General features: G+C 38.0%; 1 protein-coding gene across 1 annotated transcript in view; it reads right to left on the reverse strand.

Annotated features, from left to right (window-relative positions):
* Positions 1-22,422, reverse strand: part of Phex (phosphate regulating endopeptidase homolog X-linked) — a 213,574-nt gene that overhangs the window by 119,199 nt on the left and 71,953 nt on the right. Inside the window, exons 12-13 of the mRNA XM_027432770.2 lie at positions 21,207-21,300; positions 18,639-18,767 (exon numbers count right to left, since the gene is read on the reverse strand). Coding sequence (XP_027288571.1) covers positions 18,639-18,767; positions 21,207-21,300 — 223 coding nt within the window. The remainder of the gene's footprint in view (positions 1-18,638; positions 18,768-21,206; positions 21,301-22,422) is intronic.

A 22,422-nucleotide genomic window follows, 5' to 3' on the forward strand; every position in this document is an offset into this window, starting at 1 on the left:
GCAGGAAGACAGAGCACCCAAAAGGACATCATGCCAACATGAATCAGATTTATGTTAAGACCCCAAAATCTCTCTAAATTCGGTGCCAGTAGTGAAACCAAATGCTTAGTCAATGTCTACTACCTTTCTACTGTTCCCTCTCCTCTCTTGCAGCCCAGCAAAGTCTTATTTCAGATCTACAATGGTGGTTACAAGACAGCATCCACAGAAAGCAAGTTTTCTGAAAGGCCTTTTCCTAAGCTTTTAAAGAATGAGATCACATCCATATTGAGGACACATTTTCTTTGATGACAGCCTCTGCTGGGCCACAGCAGGAGTGGGGAAGCTGCAGGGAAAGAGACACTGTTGCAGGAGACTCCAGTGTGTATGTATGTATGTATGTATGTATGCCTCATAATCCCATCCACCTGCAGAAATGCCCTGGATTCCTTAGTGGAATAGACAGTAAGGAACAAACCCTGGAGTCTCAGAATTCTGTTTATTGTTGAGATTATGGATCTATGAATCAATTGTTAATGTTCTTTCTAAACCTACCCTTTGTTCTATAAGAAATTGTCAGCAAAAAACTCACTCAAAATAATTTCTCTCTGTTTAATAAGTTTTCAGCTATGTTTTCAGTTCAATAACAGTTGTAAGGAAACCAGAGCTGTAAATCAGTGGGCTGGGTTCCATCGTATGTAAATAAGAACAAACAGCAGATGGGAAAGGGGGAGCTTCACAGCTATTTCTTCCCTACTTAGTGAAAATACTAAAAGAAAGAGAAAGATCAAGTAGGGATCCAGGCATGACAAGAACATAAAATGACAGGAGAACAAAAGTCTCTAAAATCATTAAGTCATAGTTCTCAAATTTACATGCATATTGAAGTCTTGGGGAGCTTTCAATATCCTGACAAAAAGTGATTTTTAAAAAAAGAAAAGATTTGTTTCCCAGAGTGAATCCAGATGCAGAGAAGGAGGACTGATGAGCAAAGGGGTCCAGACTCCCTGAATGTGGGTGTCAGTGAAGAGACCTTGGAAATCTATGGGCCTCTTGTAGTGGATCAGTACTTATCACTACCATAGAAATAGACTTTAGGAGCCCATCCCACATGGAGGGATACTCCCTGAGCCTAGACACAAGGGAGTTGGCATAGGCCCTATCCCAAAGAATATGACAGACTTTGGAGACCCCCCCCATGGAAGGCCTCACCCTTCCTGGGGAGCAGAAAGGGTATGGGATGATGGGTAGGGCGTTATTAGGGGAGGAGGAGGGAGGAGAGGGACCTGGGATTGGCATGCAAAATAATTTTCGTGCTAATAAAAAAAAAAGAAAAGAAAGAAACAATCTTGGAGCCCAGGCATCAGGACACTGTTGTTGGTCCTAAGGTTCAGCCTAGGCAGTGGGAGTTTTGATAGCTCTCAGGTGAGCCCTATGTACAGAATGGATTGAAGTCCATAAGCATTGCAGGAAATCACTTATTTTTATAAACAAGGAAGTTAGAAGTAGATGGTCTATATAAATTCATGCAGCTAGTGAAGGCCAGAGCGAGGCCCTGACCACAGAGCCTAAATGACAACTGTAAGTGCAGAGCTTCTAGAAGCCTCAGATGTTTTCACCCATGAGTCAGGAAGTAGCAAGTAACCAACAGTCAGATGCAGAGGTAACCATTCCTAACAGGAAGACTGACAAGAGGGGTACAGAAATGGCACAGAGCCTCCCATAGACTACATCTTCTCCTTATGGAGTACTTAGCACCCTTAAATCTTGATAAGCTCATAAAGCTAACATCTCTCCTGCATGCAGAAAGAACAAGGCTGTCTTCCCAAATCAGAGGGGGATACCAGAGATGGAAAGAAGTAAGTAGAGTTGACATGTTTAGTGATCAAAGAAATGGAACCAGATGATTAATAGCATGTGAAGAAGTGAGAAAATCAGGGAGATGGGTAATTCCCCGGCTAAAGGCAGGGACAATGCAGTGGATACTGCTGGCATTCTCTAAGGCCATGGTGTGATGAGCAGAGCATGGACAGCAAGACAGCCAATCTGTGTAACCCAGTGGAGGAGCTATGAAAGAAAGAAAGGAAAGAGGTGGAGATGAAGGTAACAGAATGGTCTGAGGCTTGGGACTGTGAAATATTTGCTGCCTTTGTTGACATTGCTGCTACTTGGTGTGTGAGCTCTCTGTTTTCCTATACCAGTGGACACACTGAGAAGGAAAAGGTTGAAACTAAGGCAAAAGGGGAGATGAGATCCAAAGACTATACGGAAAGGCTCATCATAGAATGAGGCAGGATTACAAGAGGAAGGAAGGAATATGTGTCATATGAGTCCCAAGATTAGAGGGCATGTAATCATATCTTTTCTCTGTGAAATTGCATTGAGATGTACAAAAAGAGTTTGTCTTAAAAAAAAGTCTGTCCCTCACCATCCCCTGAGCAAATTGAGAGCATGGGAAGAGGGCAGAGGGAACTACGAGAATGAGAAGGGAAGAAGAGGAAGGATGCAGAGGTCATGGGGGAGCAGAAAGGTTGAGTCAGGTATAGATTAGAAGAAAGGATATGCCATAGGCAGAGTTTTAGTTGGGCGGTGGTAGGGGAGGAGGGGAGGGAGAAGGGAACTGGGATTGTCATGGAATTCAATCGTGTTTGTAACTCAAATAAAAAAAAAGAAAAAAATCTGTCCCTTCATACATGGCCATATACATCCTAGCAGCATGAGCACACTGTGAGGAAAGGGGGGGGGGGTTGCATATCAAGCAAAAGAGAAGAATAAAAGATTTCCTCCCAGTACTCTGGCCAGCATGCAGCAGTAACAGAAGTATCTAACAAGTAAGTAAAAACTGATCATTCTTAAGGAAATATTTATTTTGAATAAGATGCAGGAAAACTAATATTTCATTATATTTTAATCAGTCAAATGAAACAAAATAAGCACTGCCCAAGCCAAAAAGATCTTTGGCAGTTAGTTTTTCATTTTCTTGTTTTTTGTTTGTTTGTTTGTTTGTTTGTTTGTTTGAGATTCCTACAATAAATCTTGAGGCCATTTTAGCCCTATTGTCTTCAGTGGCATTTTAATGAAGGATACACTTTTTATTAAAACCATCTTGGTTTAAAAGTTATTAAACCAGCTTGGTTTCAAACTAAGCAGCTTGGTTTCAAAGGAGCTGCCTTGGCCATTTCTGGGCATTATAACTGCTATCCAATGTACCAAATGTTTAAGAATAGAATTTTCCATAGGTTTTCCAAGCTCTTTGTCTGTAAACTGCTGATTGGCATTCCAAGTGGAAATACACTGAGGTAAAGCGATTTCAGCTTATTGTCTGAATGAAGAATGACAAATAGTTTACTCATATGTAGAATTCCTTCACCCCCTCCCACCTCTGTCTTCCCTAAACCAATACTTTGATAACTCACTCTCTTTGTAGCTTTCATCTATGTCAAAATAATGTAAGCAAATCACTTCACTTCTTGTCACACTTGGTCCTTCTTTGCCCTTGAGAAAAACTCTGTATGTGTTCTCATTCTCTCTCTCTCTCTCTCTCTCTCTCTCTCTCTCTCTCTCTCTCTCTCTCTCTCTCTCTCTCTCTCTCTCTCTCTCTCTCCTCTCTATGGATTTATTCTATAATGTTTTCTGTGAAATGGTACTGAAATACCCTAACAGACTTCCAGAACAAGAGAAATCTTTGAAAATGATTAATGTCACTGGCTGGCATGTCAATGCAAATAAGATAATGATTTTAGCATGCTTCAACCAGGAAGATAAATCATAGAACATTTTTGATTTTTATCTTTGGACTAGTCTACAGACTCCCACAATAACATTTCCTTCAATCAAATTGTACTGCCCGAGACAGCAAAAGCCTGACATAATTTTTAAGTAAGGGGAAAAGAGAAATAATATTTGTTCACCAAACCTTGACCTAATGCCCCAAAAGCCATCATATAACATTAATGGAAATCACTTGAAGATGGAGTCAGCAGGTTAAGTTATCCACACAAAATGTTTATTTAGAGTCAAAGACCAAAATGTAACATACAAGAATTAACTAAAATATTACTGTGATCAAATCTGTCACATTCAGGTCAAGGGCCTTCCAGGTAAAGCAACATTTTGGAAAGCATCTATCTATTTCAATTTTCTGAATCAACACTAATAGTACAGTTCATTTGGATGGTCTATGGCAGTGGTTAGTTCTATTCCTCAACCATGTCTATTTCAAAGTGTCTCTCCTCGTCCATGATTTGGGTCATAATATCTGATATCAGATAATACAAAGTTGCACAAGTATCTATATCCATGTTATTCTTCTATCCTAAAGAAATGACTCTCCTATCATGTCTTTCCCACTCCCCTTTCTCTCTCTTCTCACTTTTCTCCCCACACACAGGCATGGGAAATTTCTCCTCCATATAAATAGTAGTGTCAGTACATACTGAATCCTTTAAGCACATGCCAACAGTGTTTTATGGTCAGGGCATTCAGTTTACCCCATGGTTATAGTTACCTTCTAGTCTTTGCTTCTAGCTATAGAGAAATCCTACAAAACCAGTTCAAATCCTTACTCACATCCATAAATCCTATCCTGATGTTTCAATCCCTTCTTGGAGTTCCTCTCAGGCTTATAATCAGAACAATATGGGTACATATGATGAATTATTATCTTTCCATTTATATTTATTAAGTCTTCCTAACAAGATATAGGAATGTTGAGATAAAAAATGACATAGATCAAATAACACTGTAAAAAGCCAATATATATCCTGAAAATTAAATTTTCTGTAACTTTTATGATTTTGCATATTGTAAATGATTTTTACATGATGATTTTATACCTCATGTTCATCATACCTAATACTGACATTGAGCAGATGCTCAGTACAGACAAATTCATCACTCCATGTGTTTCAAACTCTCCACTGTAAGTTTTAACTAGAGAAACTAGATAAGAGGAAGAAATAGAAGGCATACAAACAGCAAAGGAAGAAATGAAAGTATTCTTATTCATAGATTACATGATCCTATATGCAGAAAAACCTAAAAACTCCATCAAATGACTCATAAAATGATAAATTCATTAATGTTACAAGATACAAATAAATGTACAAAATAACTATCACATTATATCCCAATAAAACTGATGAGAAAGAAATTGTAAAAGCAAATCCACTCAAAATAGCACAATACCTAAGAATTAAAATATGTAGGACTAGATTAGGACAGAAAGCAAAAGAGCTCTATGATGACAAGCATAGAGCTGTATTTAAGGAAAGGAGGAAACCTCAAAATTACAAGGACCTCCCATTTTCATGAGAGGAATAATTAATATTGTTAAAATGTCCAAGTTACTCATAATGATTTATGGATTCAAAGCAATTCCTGAGGAAATACCAATAAAGGTTTTTACAGAACTAGAAAAAAGCCATCCTGAAATTGCTACAGAAGCACGGAAGACCTCAAATAGCTGAAATAATCTTGGACAAAAAAGAGCAAAGCTGAAGGCATAACAATATCTAGTTCTGAGACATACTACAAGGCATAAGCAAAACAGCATGGTATTGGCATGAGAACAGACACACAAGCCAGTGGAACAGAACAGGGATGCCAGAAATAAACACATGCATCTACAGCCAACTCATTCTCAACAAAAGGCCAAAACCATACATTTTCCTCGTCAATAAAATGATCCTGAGAAAACTGGATATTCATATGTATAATGTTGAATTCTATCCCTGTCTCTCACCTTGTACTAAAATGAACTCAAAATAGAGCTGAGAAACTACTAGAAGGAAACAGAGAAAATAGTCCCAAACATTGGTGTAGACCGTGAAATGTTTTCAATATGATCCCCAAAGGACAGAAAACAAAAGCAAAACTACAGGATTAGAATTCATCAAATTAGAAAACCACTGTGTCCTGAAAGGAACAAAATAAAGAACCATCCTAGTAACCAGAAGCAAATTATCTGTGATCTAATCATCTGATGAAGTATTAATATTCTAACCATATAGAATACAAAAAAGTAATAGAAAAACAAACCCTAAGGAATCCAATTTTAAAATGGGCAAATGATCTGAATAGATGTCTCAAAAGAAGAAATGCAAGTGGCCAAGCAATATATGAAAGAAAAATGCACAGTGTTATTAGCCATTGGGGAAGTGGACATCACAGCCACAGTATTATCTCATCCTGGGTATGATGGCTATTATTTTTAAATAACAAATGCTGGTGATGAAGTGGCATGCCACATGTGGACATTAAAAAAAAGTAAGTTAACTTGAAAATAGAAGAGTATTTATTAGAGGCTGGGGTATGGGGGGGATAGGACATGAGAAGCTAGATTTAATTGGTGTGCCTTGTACACACATACTAAATTATCATAGTAAGTAATGTTGTTAAAAATGAAAAATACTTGTAGTAGATACTCAACAAGGAACTAAAACTGAACCAAATGTTTTTCGTGTATACAACTCTATAATACTCATCTGGTATAAGAGAAAATATAAAGCTCTGTCACATATAGTATGTGATTTCCCAAATATAACCAAGAGATTAATAATATGGAACTTTAAAAGAGGGAAAGATACATGGCATCCCCTTAATATAAAGTCAGTTTTTAAAACAGACCTATTCAAATTGAGTGATTCAAAACTGAATCCATCAGTGAATAACAAATTCATCTTTACATTAGTAGGAAAGTTCACAGCAAATGTCTCTGGAATGGCTATAGCCTGCAACCAAATGCAAACTTCACTGAAAAACAGGTAATTTGGTGAGTTAGCCTAGTCCACTCTTAAATTGGTGGTATTACACTTGAAAAATGGCTAAGAATGCTATTATAGAGAGAGAGAGATAGACAGGTATAGATATATGTGTATGTACGTATACAAATATATATCCATACCATTGATGTAGAATAGAGTCAGATTCTTGTACTTCAAACCACTTGATTAATGAAAGGGAAGAATGGACATCATTATTAATGTTTGTAGTTAACTAAAAACTGGGCTATATTCTCAGGAAAGGGCAACTGTCATTTTACTAGAAATACAGACATTAAGTGCATTCACAAGTATTACATCTTCATTGATTCATTACACTATAAATATTTATATAAATGAGTTTGAATTAGTTTCTTATAAAATATAATAATGGCTTTGAAAACAGTAAAGAATGGACCTACAATGGAGGTAGAACAAATGGTTAAGTCAAAAAGAAAAAAGTCTAAGGGACAGAAACTGCTTCGGTTTCTGGCAGCCAAGTGAGCTAATAAATCACATCAGATTGTCAAGATTAGCAAACTTGCATAGCCATTAAACAAGTTGGCAAAAGAAAAAGAGAATATCCAATTATTTGGGCCCAAGCAATGCTATGAAGCATGTTAGTCTGGTGACACAAGTGTTTAGCATGCCCTTTCATCAAAAGCTACACATCTGTAAGACTGAGCTAGGAACAGGAAGAATATCTTTTTCACCAAATATGAATATACAAGCTGTTTCCTATTTCATAATTTATCATGTCCCATTTGCCACTTTGCCACTCTCAGAGGGAATGGATCAGAAACCAGAATAATATCTACAAGTTAACCATGGCTCAGCTCTTGGCCTTAGCTGTGGTAACAACACCCTTTCCCCCAGCAAGTAACTGTGTTTGGCCATTCCCAGTATTCAGAGCTGATTCAAGGCACAAATAGTTTCTTGCAGTAAATGAATCTCCAGCACTAGGCTTTCCCATTGCATAGGTCTGATCGAATTTTCTTGCCCAGATGGTGACCAATAAAATGTGGCAAAAGCAACAGTGCCCAATGCTATCCTGAGCATAGACAACAAATGTGAAAAGTGGGCCAAACTTGTCATAATCATGGCAGCATGCTCAAGGCCAAAGCCAAGAGTAGTGTCCACACTTATTTCAAAAGAATTCCCAATGAGCTTTCTAAATTACTTATTTTGCTGGATGTCATTTTACCAAAGATTGCATAAGTGAGTTGTCATCACTGGGGTCTGAGGATATTTACTGCAACAAGACTCAGCCCCTAGAGAGTTGTGAAACCTGGATCTGTCATAAAAATTATATTTGGCTCCTTGAATAGTTTCTTGAGATTCTCCAATGAGCCAAACCAATGTTAAATGATGGGGCAGCTTCTGGGAAGTGGCCAAGCCAATAGCATTAAAAAGGTATTTATTCCAGGGATGGAGAGATGGCCCAACAGTTAAGAGTACCTACTGCTCTTGAAGAGGATCACAGTTCTGTTCCTAGTACCTATGTGAGGCAACTAACAAACACTTGTAACTCCAGCTTTAGAGGATCTGACACCCTTTCCTGACCTCCACAGGCACCCATTTGCATATGTATGTACTAATTAATCCACAAACACACACATACACATAAATAAAAATCAGTTTCTCTCTCTCTCTCTCTCTCTCTCTCTCTCTCTCTCTCTCTCTCTCTCTCTCTCGAAACAGAGCTTTATTCCAACTGAAAACTCCAACATGGGTGCCCATGAAAGCCTAGCAATAACAAGATTCCCTGTACTTCCCTCACCCTAAAACAGGTTAGAAAGAGGAAATCTACATGCAGAAGGTGCCACAGCCTGTGTCAACATCTTCATATTATACTCTCTGCCTTTCCTGTTAATGTTAGGCACGACCCACAGTAGAAATGTGAACTAACATTTGCTGGCTACTTACTGTGTACCATGGATTGTGCTGAGCCAATTATAAGGATCATCTCATTTAATCCTCACCCCAACGTGCTATTTTATCTCTTTCTGTGACATTCTGAAGTCAAGGCTTTAGTCTTGCACGCTTTCCTTTACCCACAGCCTACATACGCTATGTGACTTTAGATACTTTCACTAAAAATCCCAGCTTTGTAATCTGGCCCTACCTTGTGATCTTTGGTCAAGCGGATGTAGAAATAGCATTTGTATTAGCTACTTGTCTGAGTACTGTGATAAAACACCAAGAGGAAGGGTTAATTTTGACTCACAGTTTGAGAGCATTGTCTATCATCATAAGGAAGACATCGTGGGAAAAATATAGGGAAGCTGGTCTCATTGCATCCACAGTTAGCAGACAGCACAGTGAATGTTCACTTGCTTTTTATTCAACCAGGGATCCCAGCCCATAGAATGGTGATGCCCATTGTGTCTTTCCTCTTCAACTAAACCTGTCTTAAAATGTCCTCCTAAATACTCTCAGACGTGTGTCTACGGTGATTCTAAATCTAGTCTAGTTGATAATGAAGATGAAGTATCACAACATTTATGCCAGTACTGAGCCTGAGCCTCAGGAGACCCCACATGTTTCTGCTTGCTCACTTGCACCTCTGCCATCACCATGGGAGCATGTCCAGGCTAGCCAGATGATAGAAGTAAGACACACGGAGCAGGGCCTGGCTGTCCCAGTCACTTCTGCCAAAACTAATCTTGATGGGCCAACCCCCAGACATTTGAGCAAGCACGGCCAAAATCAGCAGATCTGTAGAGGGGACCACCACTGACTCCAGATGCATCAGCAGTAATTGCTTATTGCTGAATGCCAGTTTGGTTTTGTGAATGACTGCTATACTGCATCCCTCTAGCAACAGATACATGTGGAGAATTTATAAATACGAAAATGGGTTCAAAGAGGTTAACAAACTTTCCCAAATTGGTAAAAGTAGATACTGGTTTTGAGATACCATTGCAACTTTGCAGAAAATTAGGTATAATTTCTATGCAAGGTTATTCTAAAACCCAAATCATTTCATTTTCCCTAATTCAGACAGGACTTCAGCAGAGTTCCTCTGGAAACTGACCCACCCCATTGATAGCTGGTACTGTCTACTAGATGAACTAAACAAGGACACCCAGTAGTCAGAGTATCTTTTCTATGCATAACTTGTGTTCAAAAGAATTTTTTTCTGTATAATGATCTTCCTAAGAGCAACTCTCATGAGTATCTGCATATGTAGAGAACAAAGAAGCACTAAGTATAAGGACAGTGCTGTGATGCATGACACTGACTTTCAGGTGACTTCTGCCATCAACGTTATAGTTACATCTCATTTACTCAACTACTAAGAGGAATGATGAACAAGGGAATTGGAGAACTTAAATAATATTAATGGCAGCACATCAACTCAATTATTTTGGCTCACTGATGAGGTAAGCTCCTAGTATATGGAGGTTTCAAGTTCAAACTCTACCACTGCAATTGGACCCCTGTGGGTATTTAAGTCTTTAACACCAGCTGAAGCAGTATGAGGTAGGAGGAGAATTCCTTTCTTAGGATTAGAATTATACCAGAATTGCTCACATAGCAGCTCAGACAAATGGAAGACACTATAGTCATCTGTAGGTCATCTATGGCTTTACTAGAACATAAAGTTGGAGGGGGGATTTATAGAGCACAACAAGAAGTAAGAACTGTTCTAAGCATTAAATAAAACTCATATTCTTCAGCTAATAAAGTCTAAATATGAAGTATCATAAAAGATTTGCCCCATTATACTTAGATTAGCTTTCTGTGTATAGAATTTTTTGTATCTAATGAGTCCAGTGACTTCAGTTTTAATCTGAGAGCTGATAAAGATTCTCCCTTTGTCCATACATTAGTCAGTCTCCTCTGAGCCCCCTTTTCAACTGAATCTTGACATTGCCCTCCTCCCTAGCCTCCACCCCATCCTTTGCTCACCAAAGCTGCCTTGCCAACTTTGAACAAAATTCCTGATCAATAGACTTAGAAGGAATTTTCAGTTTACAATGTCTCATCACTTTCAAAGTCAAATCAAATTCTTCATTTTCTATGCTTTACAGCTGATTGCTTTGGCTTACCTGTAGCAAGAACAAGTTTGGTTAAGCAAGAGTTTCCTGCTCTCAATGTTTCTTCTCAGTAGTTTGTTGTCTAATGGTTCGCTCTTTCTGCTTATTGGCTATAAATCTCTTGGTTTGTTTGCTAACAGTCATGGTAGAGTGTGAGATTTTTTTCCTATTGCGACAGAATTGATAGCTATTGTGGTAGTCCTGAGCCCAATCTTTTTTTTTGTAGGGCTACAGAGATTGAGTCAGTAGTTAAGGGTGCTTACTGCTCTTACAGGGGACCCAGCTTTAATTACCAGCACCCACGTAGTAGCTCATAACTGCCTGTAACTCCAGTCCTAACAGATCTAATACCCACTCTTCCAGCCCCCACATGTCATACACAGACTCAAGCAGGTTCACACATATACACACAAATAAAAAAATAATTTTTAAAAATGAAGGCCATACTAGTCTAACAAGCATCAAAAAGTATTGTTGTTTTCCTTTAATGGGATCTATTGCATAATAAAAACACAGAAAATGTAAGGAGACAGCAAAAACACCTAGTGGTAGAGCTGAGATTCATAAAGATAAGTTTGTTGAGTATACAGTGTGCACAGTGAAATAAAGCAAGATATGATTTTAAAAACACAAAAAAACAAACAACAACAACAAAACTTGATGGGGGATGTCCTTCTGTATATATGTTTCTCTTATTGGTGATGAATAAAACACTGATTGGCCAGTAGCCAGGGAAGAAGTATAGGTGGGGCTACCAGAGAGGAGCTGCCAGGGAGAGATGCCATGTAGTCTAGTTGCTGAAGGAATAACAGGTCCAGGCATTCTCTGGTAAGATAAGGCCATGTAAAAATACATAGATTAATAGTTACAAGTTAATAAGAGAGAGCTAGCCAATAAGAAGCCTAAGCCATTGGACAAATAGTTTATAATTAATATAAGTCTCTGTGTGTTTATTTAGGGGCTAAACAGCTGTGGGACCAGGCAGAACAAAAACTCTGACTACATAAACTCAGCTCAAACAAAATGTACAGATGGGAATTCAAACCTTACTGAATTTTCTAGAAACATAGAGTTAAAGTAAAAAAAAAAATTAAAAAGAATTTAACACAATGACCATATTAAAACTTTTTGAAAAGTACAGTCTTGGATCACCATTCCAAATTTTCAGTGATCACTGTTAAAATTGTGTATGTAAAAAATGTTGGAAATTGAGCTTGGAATGCAGACTGAGCCAAAGACATGCCTAGAGTGTTGTTTTACATCAAAGCTCTGATGGCACTGTTCTTCCTTGTTGTTTGTCCGTTTCTTGGAAAATCATAAGAACCCAAAAAATGAAATAGGACTGGTTGTATTTGAATTAAGTTTCACTGTCTTTTTCTTTAAAATGTTGAAATGCTAGAAACAAAACCTCTTCTGTTTCCTGTCTCTGACAAGTTAAGAAATAGGAAGTGGGTGCCTTTTGCTTTTTCTATCGTATTATTAGATTATGCTCCTAACAAATGTGAGTTAATTACAGAAAAAGCCACTGTGAAGTCTCCAAGTTCCTCATTCTGGTCATAAAATTGGTGATGACCTAGGTGTTTTTCAGAGAGAAACTGCAATAGCCTAGCTCTTAAGAGACTCCCCAGCTGGGGGGGGGTGGCCTTTAATCCCAGCACTCAGGAGGCAGAGGCAGATGGATTTCTGTAAGTTGGAGGTCACCCTGGTCAACAAATCAAGTTCCAGAACAGGCTTCAAAGCTACATAGAGAAACCCTGGAGGGGGGGTGGAGGGAGCTCCAAAACTCTGTGCAAAGGTTGGTTCTCAAGATGGTGCTATCCAAACATGGTAGAGCCTTTTAGGTATGGGACCTAGTCAGATATATTTAATTCATTGGGTCCCAGTATCCTTCTCATCCCCCCCTTTCACTCACTGTCCATGAACTAAGTTTTGTGGTATACCACACGAATCTGCAAAAAGCAATAGAACCACCTGATCAAGGACTGGAAGCACCACAGCCATGAGCAAGTTCCTTTTTATAACCTTTGTTTTTAATAAGATACTTATTTCAGAAATTTATTATAGTTAACATGAAACTAATTCACAATAGAAAGTGGGTTTAAGCCAGATTAACTGGACTTAGGTCTAATTGAAGCAATTTCCATGCTGTATGACCCCAGAGAACTTATGGATATTCTCCAAGCCTCAGTTTTGTCAATCTGGAAAGTGGAAGCACTAAGGTCAATACAGAGATCACAAGGTCAATATAAATGATTACACATCTGGAATATGCTTAGATTAGTCCTGGATATATAGTTAAACCCGTTATTGCTGGTATTAGAATCCTCAACAGCAGATTTTATTTTATCAAGACTATGGCATCAGACCTCATGACAATCATTTCCATTCCTTACTTCCCTACCGATCTTCATCTGACCTCAATAAACATGAATCTAAGAGTTTCCATGTGCATTTAAGGTATGAATTACAGGCTGAGGAGATGGATCAGTCGTCAAAGTGCCCATTATGCAAGGATGAGGTCCTGAGTTCACATTCCCAAAACCCATGCAAAAAGTTGGATGTGTCTGTGTGTGCCTAAAATTCCAGCCCTAGGTGCATGTGACTTGCTGGCCAGTGTTTTGTTGTTGTTGTTGGGTTGTTTTGTTTTGTTTTGTTTTGTTTTGTTTTGTTTTTTACCAAATCCATGAGGCTCCATGTACAGGGAGAGACCCTTTCTCAGAAAAGCAAAGTAGAACACTAAAAAGGAAAATAGTTGATATCAACCTCTGCCTCCACATCAACATGGAAACGACAATCTTTTACATAGATTAGGTGGAAGTAAACAACTAAAATTCATTTCACCTGCTCCTGTTATGTTACATTGTTACTGAAATCGGGTCTCAAGTCTTGCACAGCCTTACCCATTGAGCCATCTCGCCAGCCCATTAATTTTTTTAAACGTAATCCCTAGAAAACTTAAACTTATATGCATATCATATCCTAGTTCTGCTGGGTGGTGCTAATTCAGACCACAAAGACAACAATGTCAAAAGAGGTCTCCCTGAGCAATTCCACTCCTAGGCATATACCCAAAAGAAGCACATTCATACAACAAAGACATGTGTTCAACGATGTTCATAGCAGCACTATTTGTAATAGCCAGAAACTGGAAGCAGCCTAGATGCCCCTCAACCAAAGAATGGATAGAGAAAATGTGGTACATTTACACAATGGAGTACTACTCAGAAAAAAAAAAACAATGGAATCTTGAAATTTGCAGGAAAATGGATGGAACTAGAAGAAACCATTCTGAGCGAGGTAACCCAATCACAAAAAGACAAACGTGATATGTACTCACTCATATGTGGATTTTAGACATAGAGTAGGAGATTACCAGCCTACAATCCACACTGCCAGAGAAACTAGTAAACAAAGAAGACCCTAAAAGAGACAAACTTTGTCCCCTGGAGAAGGGGAAAGGGTCACCATCCCCTGAGCAAATTGAGAACATGGGAAGAAGGGGGAGGAAGCTACGAGAGTGAGAAGGAAAGAAAAGGAAGGATGCAGAGGTCATGAGGAAGCAGAAATTTTGAATCAGGTATAGATTAGAAGAAAGGACATATGATAGGTAGGATTTTAGTGGGGGGGTGGAGGAGGAATGGAGGGAGAAGGGAACTGGGATTGTCATGTAATTCAATCTTATTTGCAATTCAAATATATAAAAAATAAAAAACAAGAAAACAAAAAAGAGGTCTCCCTGAACTTTCCCTCCCTCCACAGGCCGGTCCTTTAGGTACAATGCAAGCAAGGCTTACAGCTAACAGTTTTGTCCCATTCTCTGAACAGCAGGAGGTTATTCGATCTCACCTCTTTAGATGGCTCTGTGTTGAAAGACTCTCATTTTTTCTATATCCTGTTTGTCCCATTACTAATTACATTGGCTAAAATCCTTGTGAGTTCTGTGAGTGAACGAACAGGGACTGGCATTACTGTGCCTGCATATACCCAGGTATACATGCACTTAGAACACAGGAAACAGTAATGTGCAATTATCCACCACCACCACCCCCAGAGAAGAAAAACAGACAACACTAGTAGATCAGTGGGTTGGAAGAGGCAAAGAACTAGGGCAGCAGAAGGTGATGAGGAGGAAGATGCGTTTCCTCTGCAAAGAATCCTTGAAATAAATTGCTGGCTCCCTCTCGGCCACCATAGTTAATAGGAATATCAGAGGCTATCAACCAGAGGCCATTAGGCCAACACTGCCATGGCGAAGCTCAAGAAACTTTAAACAACAGGAGTCCCCTATAAAAAAATTACTAATTTTAAGGGCAAATTAAGTAGTTAAAATTTTTTATGGGTAAATTATATAGGAGTGAGGTAAGACACAAGTCCAGAATACAGGATTTGACACAATCTCAATCACTGAGGTTTCAGGGACTGAAAACTGAAGCATTACTCACACGATTACTTTATGAGTAAACAAAGTGTTGCTGTCCAAGTCAACTGACCTGGCCTGACCTGCTTCGGTGAGTCAGTCGCTAGGGCTTCTGTTTTGAGTGATAATTGTTTTCTAGTGAGTGAGGCGAGGGACTTGCCACTCAAAGTGTGGTACAATAGCAGCATGGATTGAGAACTTGCTAGAAATTGGGGTCCTTGGCTGAACCAAGTTAAAGAGAACCTTTGCTAAAATGTAGTGAGTTTGCCATCTTGCAATGAGATTCTGCATTTTAACAAAGGCCATACGATTTGTTCCCATGCTAAGGTTTGAGAAGTAGCTAAAGTTTTTAACCTTCTGATATTCATTTGCTTTAGACAAACTCTTCTTGGTAAATAAACAATGGCAGTTTTCAGTCTAAATTAGACTTTCTGGAATCCGCCCCAATGTGGCTCTTTCAGTTTTTTTCTTTCTTTTTTCTTTTTCTTTCTTTCTTTTGACTGAGGCTAATAATACAGTTTTTTTTTAACAAGTCCATCAGAGTTTCCAGGTGGTTCTTGGATGAGATCCCTGAAGCAAGGCTATAAAAAGCCAGATTATTTTTTCCTCTTATAAGTTTCCAACTTAAGAATCCCCTGAGACAAATAGTTTGGGCATAAAGGAGGCAAATAATTTTACACAAAAGCAATGAATATCTATGTGATTAACATATTATCCTCGTGTATATCAAAATAAATGGAGAAAGTGCCAAAATCAACTTATTTTAGAATGTCATAGCCTGAGACATGAAAAGAGTACATGTGCACCAAAATTGAGAAAAATAAATGTCCTACTTTTCATATTAGTTACAATTTGTCTGTCAAAGCTCTCCCACTATATAGATTCTTTTACTCATTTGTTGTATTTACATTCTCTTGGTATTTTAGTGTTATCGCTGTGACCATTTGATGTGTTTTCCATTTGTTTACTCTGGCCAAAGAGCAAATGAAAACATTTAAGGATACCGAGCATTTTAAAACAAACCATTTGTTTCTTGGTGGACCTATTTGAAAGAGGCCTGTTGTTTAAAAAATAAATAGGGTCTCAAATTTGACATAAATTTCCTAAAGACAGTAAAAACAAATTAACAAAGAAGAATGTATTTAGATTAGTGGTAGTTAAAAGTAAACTCTAGTACAGGATACATAATACCTACCATTTGGTATTATTATCACTATATAACATCAATCATTTAAACCACTATGGTTTAAATACTCTATGTCTTTGCCATTAAACTCAATGGTTCTATACTACCTCTATGCAATATGTTCATGTTTATATCTGATTGATAATGCAGTGCTTTATCTGTGAATCACATATGAATATTTTGCTTACTGTCCTTGGTAAAATATAATTTGTACAAAGAAAATCCACATATAAGTGACTAAATTCAAACTTACAAGTAAAAAATACACTCTTAATAGCAAAGGTAGCAATAATAATGTCCTAACTAAAATGAATAAAAGAACTGGATAGACATTTTCCAAAGATATGCAAATACCCAAGAGGTATGAAAATGTACTACATGTCACTAGTCAGGGAAATCAAAGTCAAAACCACAGTGAAATTGCACTTCATGCCTGTTAAGAGAACTACTGTGAAAGTCAAAAGAGGTAAATGCATAAAAATAAAAAAGCCTTGTACAGTGCTGCTTTAAATAATAATTGGCACTGCCATCACTGTAAATAGTATAAAGGATCTTCAGAAAATTCAAAATAAGACTACTATAACAATCCAGGCATTCTACTACTGGCTATATTTCCAAAGAAAATAAAAGCAGCGTCTAAGAGTCAGCTAAATCCTGTATTCATTGCAGCATTTTTCCTAATAACCAAGATACAGAATCAACTTAGTCCATCATCAGTGAGTAAATAGGTAGAAAATTGGTGTGAGTCTGTGTATTACTTAACCATGAAACAAGAAAATCCTATCTTTTCCAATAACATAGATAAACTTGGAGAACATTGTGCTAAGTGAAATAAGCCAAAGAAAGATAGAAAAGATTTACAAGTGGAATAAAAACAAAAACAAAAACAAAAAAATGGAACTCCTAGATAAAGAGACTGTAACAGTAGATGTCAGCAGCAGAACATGGAGGATTAGGGGGTAAAGTTGGCTGATATTGGTCAATGGTTCAAACTTTCACATAAGAATGTTTAAGATGTATAAGTGCCAATGATCTTATGCACAGTATGATGACTTTAGTTACTCACAATGTGTTATATGTTTCAAATTTTATGACAGTACATATTTAAGGGTCTATATGTTGTGTACCAATTTCTTTCAAAGTCCATTAAGATGTGAGAAGTTGTTTTTTGTTAGGGGCAGGGGGTTTGTTAAACCTGGAAATTTTAAACAGAGGCTCCTTAGGACTCAAAAAATAAACAACTCAGAAACCTGGAGAAGTTCCTGAAACTGACAAGGTACACTCGGCCCCTCCCTAAGCTTACGTAATCAGTAAGGAATGCTGAGAAGACAGATGCCAGACAAGCTACTTGAAGGACAGAGAACCGCCAAGCTGCATGGAAGAGGCACAGATGAGGGGACTGTCTCAGACACTCTGAGCTGTTAAGCTGCATGCATCTCATGCAGTGAGCTCCACTATTCCACACTTTGTGAGAAGCTGCCCATGATGAAGTAGCCTTTCAGTCATTCCTGCTCCTCTAAGTAACCCCTCACGCATACACCTATAAGTAACCCCAGTGAAACTCCATTGGTTCACTTCGGTGGTGTCATTGCTTCAGAATGTTGTCAGTTCCCTATCTGGAGTGAGTAGACACTTGTTCATGGCTCCCTAGAAAGAGTGTCACCCGATACCATCCCACAGACAAAAACAAAACAGTCAGTGCGGTGATGGATGAGCTTATCTCACTGTGGTAATCACTTTACAGTGTGTACCAAATCGTCATATTAGATACCTATAGTATATACAATTTTTATCTGTCAAATGGACCTCAGTAAAGATGAAAGAAAGAAAAATACATATCCTCTCCTTCAAAGCAGCTGAATCAGATGGAGAAGAACATGTAACCATGGTGACAAATATCTCTAAATTCATGACCTTGAACCTCACCTAGACTCTGACTTTACCTGGCTCTAAGCAGCCATACCAAATGTCCTTAGTTCCACTGACCCACTCCTTTGGACAGCTATTGCATACATTCTCGCTCTTCAAACTTTCAGTATCTACTCACCACCTCACATTTGATGACCTTTATTCCCATTTCCCTGAAAAATGCAAAAAAAAAAAAAAAAAAAAAAAAAAACGGAAGAGAACATCTGTGGATCCCTACACCCTGAAAGGTAGACTGCAGACTATGGATCATCACATCTGTCAGATGTGCCTAGATGACCACTATTCTGTTTGCTTGCCTTTAGCATCCAGGAAGCTCCACTTACCATCTCCTTCTTATCTTCCTGGAAGTGAACATTCACAAACATTTTCCCCACAACGTAAGGGAGGGCACTTTCGATAAAGTTAACACATTTGTCCCACTGAGGCAGCAGAGTGGTAGTCCCCTGGATTACCTGTGGAAAATAATCAATACAAGTTGAGCTTTGTTTGAATAATATGTATTGCTGGGGAGAAAAAGTCAACCCATCTGAAGAAAGCAATCTTCAAAATACTCCCCCACCCCATCTCATATGCATGCAAGATAGGAAAGGCCAAGGTGAAATCAGTTGGAGAAAATAAAACTGTTTGTCCCTAGTTTCCGGCTACAACTAGATGAAAATGTTTTGACAGTGGAAAAACAATGCATTTCACCTTTATTCCAATTTTCTCCATTAAGCAAAATATATAGGAAATGAATGGCATTGCTTTTCTGCAGCAAGTCAGGACACAAAGGGATGCAGTTCAAGGATTCAGACAGTACTCAGTATCTACTGAGAACTGCAGTTCTACCGGGGAAGTTTTAGAATTGTAGGTAATCAAAGTTCTTGTTAGCAGACCAGCAGACCATATCTCACCATGAACAACCTGGGGAGCCCATTTACACAGTGTCATAGCAGAGGAAAATACAGATGTAAATGCTTTTCCCATCTGCTGCGTTAGACTATTATAAGAAAACATTCATAAACAAGTGAGGGACTTCCAAAGCAGGATTTGAAAGTGCCAAGGTTTCCTCTTGGGGATGAAGGCACAGAAATAAATGCCATGTAAGTTTTCTCTGGAGGCTGAAGGGTGCAGGCAGACAGTGAGGGAGGGAGGAAGGCCCTGAGAATAGTGGCCTAGAATACCCCATACACAATTTTAGAGACAGGTTGTTAGAGTGGGGCAAAGGGGATTAAAGCTTAAATTCATCTCTCCTTCCTTTGCTTTCTGGGAACACGACCCTTCTCAGAGGTAAGGGATGAAGCTATTTTTAAAACCTCCAGAGAAAGCAATCCTACAACCTCCTTTGGCAATTCAATATTATATTTAGCACTTCATGTTCAAGAAACATCCCCTTATACCTAACCTCAAATTTTCACACACCACTTCTTACACCTCTCTCTCTCATTCTCTTCACAGTGGGGGTGGAGAGCAGCTGGGTACCATCTTTTATGTGATCCATAGGAGTTAAAAATACACACTCGGCAAAAATACCTACTTGTTTTCTATCTTAACTATTTGATATGACCTAAATATAAGTAATTGCTTCATGCTTATCTAGCCTCTATAAAGTAACTTTTTATATTCTAGTGACTATAAAGGGTCAAAAGTTGCCCCAAATAACTGTATCACTCTCCAAGTACAATGGTCCACTATAAATTCGTGTATTTGCCAGTTTCTCTAAGAATTAAAATGAATGCTAAATGAAATAAGAGCTTAAAAGATTTGACATTCACTTTGATTTAAATTGATAGAAAAAGAAAATACTTTTTAAAGCCATAAACGCCTTAAGTTCTCTAAGCTGTGAGAGAATTAGACATAAGCCTCAGAAATGCAGATAAAAGTAACATCTGTCTGTGCAAGTTGGGCGGCAACAGAGATGGGTGAGAAACAAAGACTCAAGGACCAGGAAAGTGGGGGAAAGAAAACGGATTCAGCCACTTGAGGATATAATGGGAAGAAACTGAAAAAGGTCTAGCAGAATTAGGATAGATTTAAGATAGAATGTCTCAATAAAGTTAAAGACGCAATTCTAACACCAAATGAAAAATTAAGCTGGAACATTCTCTCTATATATAAATAAGACCACGGAGAACATTTGAAAACCATAGTTACAGTGAGAGATCGTCAGACTGGAGCCATCCAGTCGAAGTGAATTTCTGCATCCTTTCATGCACATCTCCTCTTTCCCAGCCTCCCTCCTCCAACTTCTGGTAACCAACCACCTTCCTTTTCAACGTTTTTTAATCGACTATTTCATATTCCACATATATCTGAGATTATGCAACATCTGTCACACTGTGTGAAATGATAATAGTTCATGATAATTTCATATTTCAATTTTGATAAAATAGACCCTTAATGTTCTCAACACAGAAGTGACTATATATTGCTAAAATGGTGTATATGTTCAAAATTTTGACTGAATTTTCTATAATGTATTTGTAGATCACAACATCATACTGAACCCCGCAAATATACACAATTACCACATGTGTTTGCCAGTGAAAAGGTAAAAATAAAATTTGAACTACTTTGAAAGTGATGTATCATTAAGAAACTTCAAAACCATAATTTCAGCTAAAAGCACTAAAAAGAAGTACATATGAGATGGGAAGGAGAGATGTTTGAACAAAATTTGATGGCCCCAAATATCAATCTAAATATTATTATACAACCACAATGTAGAGGTTGGGGTGCTTTTTATTGGATACAGGTATACCTGAATGAAATGAACTAATGCAAAAAATGTTTAAAGAAGAGTTTAGGCTATAAGCTCCCTGCATCCCATCCCTAGATTATTGTTTTACTGGAATGGTTAATATTTGGTCTGTTCCAGCATGTACGAAAAATTTTGATATTCATTAACTTACCCTTGAAAATTCCAGCCATCTATATTGAAAACGCCTACTGAGGTTTGGAATTCTGGAATAAACCATTCTCCACACCAAATAGTTGGCAATGGTTCTGTCAAAGGAGAAAAATAAACATTTATTACAGTTTAGGTCATATCTGATTCCCTGAAAAACACCTTTGGAGAACTGTTGGCAAGGATAATACAAGGTCAATAAACACCACCAAAATCAGCTTGAAGGTTCTGGCCCCAAGGCATAGTCCTTCCTCCAGCCTCCTGTGTCTACAAATGGGAATGCCTTCAAATTACTAATGACTTGATCCAATGCCTGTGTATTATTGGCCTTTCAGAAACTAAAATCAAAATATTCATTAATACCAATCATCTAAAAATTTACTTTGTTTCTATAAGCTCTAAATATGTAAGCCCAGGCAAGTCAACTAAGCCTTCTTGATCATCTTTCCTTCTGAAACAATGAGGATGCTCCCTGCTTCACAAGGTGATTGTGAGGTTAAAATAACAAAATAATTAACAGAGTGAATTTCTAAATCTCTGTTGACCTCTAAACATATTAAGAATCTCATATGGTTCTGTAATGCCCTGGTATATATTTTCAAAACTCTGTTCTATTTTAAGTGTTGCTGTTTTCTATAAAGAAAAGAATCCCTGACCTCAGAAAGATGTGTGGTCTGAGTTCATTTCTAACTCACCCATGATGATGGATATTTAATGACCCATCCCCTCTTAGCTGTGCCATTACCATGGTGACTAATAACACACATTCCTAAGATGGCTCCTGGGTCATGAAGAAATATGAACAGCAGTGAGACATGATGATACTAACCAACCCAACAAGAACAATTCACAAGTTCATTTGAATGATACTCTGCAACACTGCATACGTTCTCCAATGAACAAAATAGTTTTTTAATATATACAAGTATAGAGATGTTTGTTTCAATTTATATAGATATACAGATTACTATACCAAGAATATTTTTGAGATAGTTTTTCACTAAGTAGCCCAGGCTGATCTCCTTATGCTTATATCTCATAAGTATTCTGGGATTACAAGTATATGCCATCATGCTTGAAGATTTGTGTATTTTATTTTATGTGCATCAATGTTTTGTGTGCATGTGTATAAGTACATCACATATGTGCAGTGTCTGCAGAAGCCAGAGTAGGTTATGATGCCCAGGAACCGGAGACTTATTGATGGTTATGAGTCACCA

The sequence above is a fragment of the Cricetulus griseus genome, chromosome X (genome assembly GCF_003668045.3).
Source record: "Cricetulus griseus strain 17A/GY chromosome X, alternate assembly CriGri-PICRH-1.0, whole genome shotgun sequence".
NCBI classification, from domain to species: domain Eukaryota; kingdom Metazoa; phylum Chordata; class Mammalia; order Rodentia; family Cricetidae; genus Cricetulus; species Cricetulus griseus.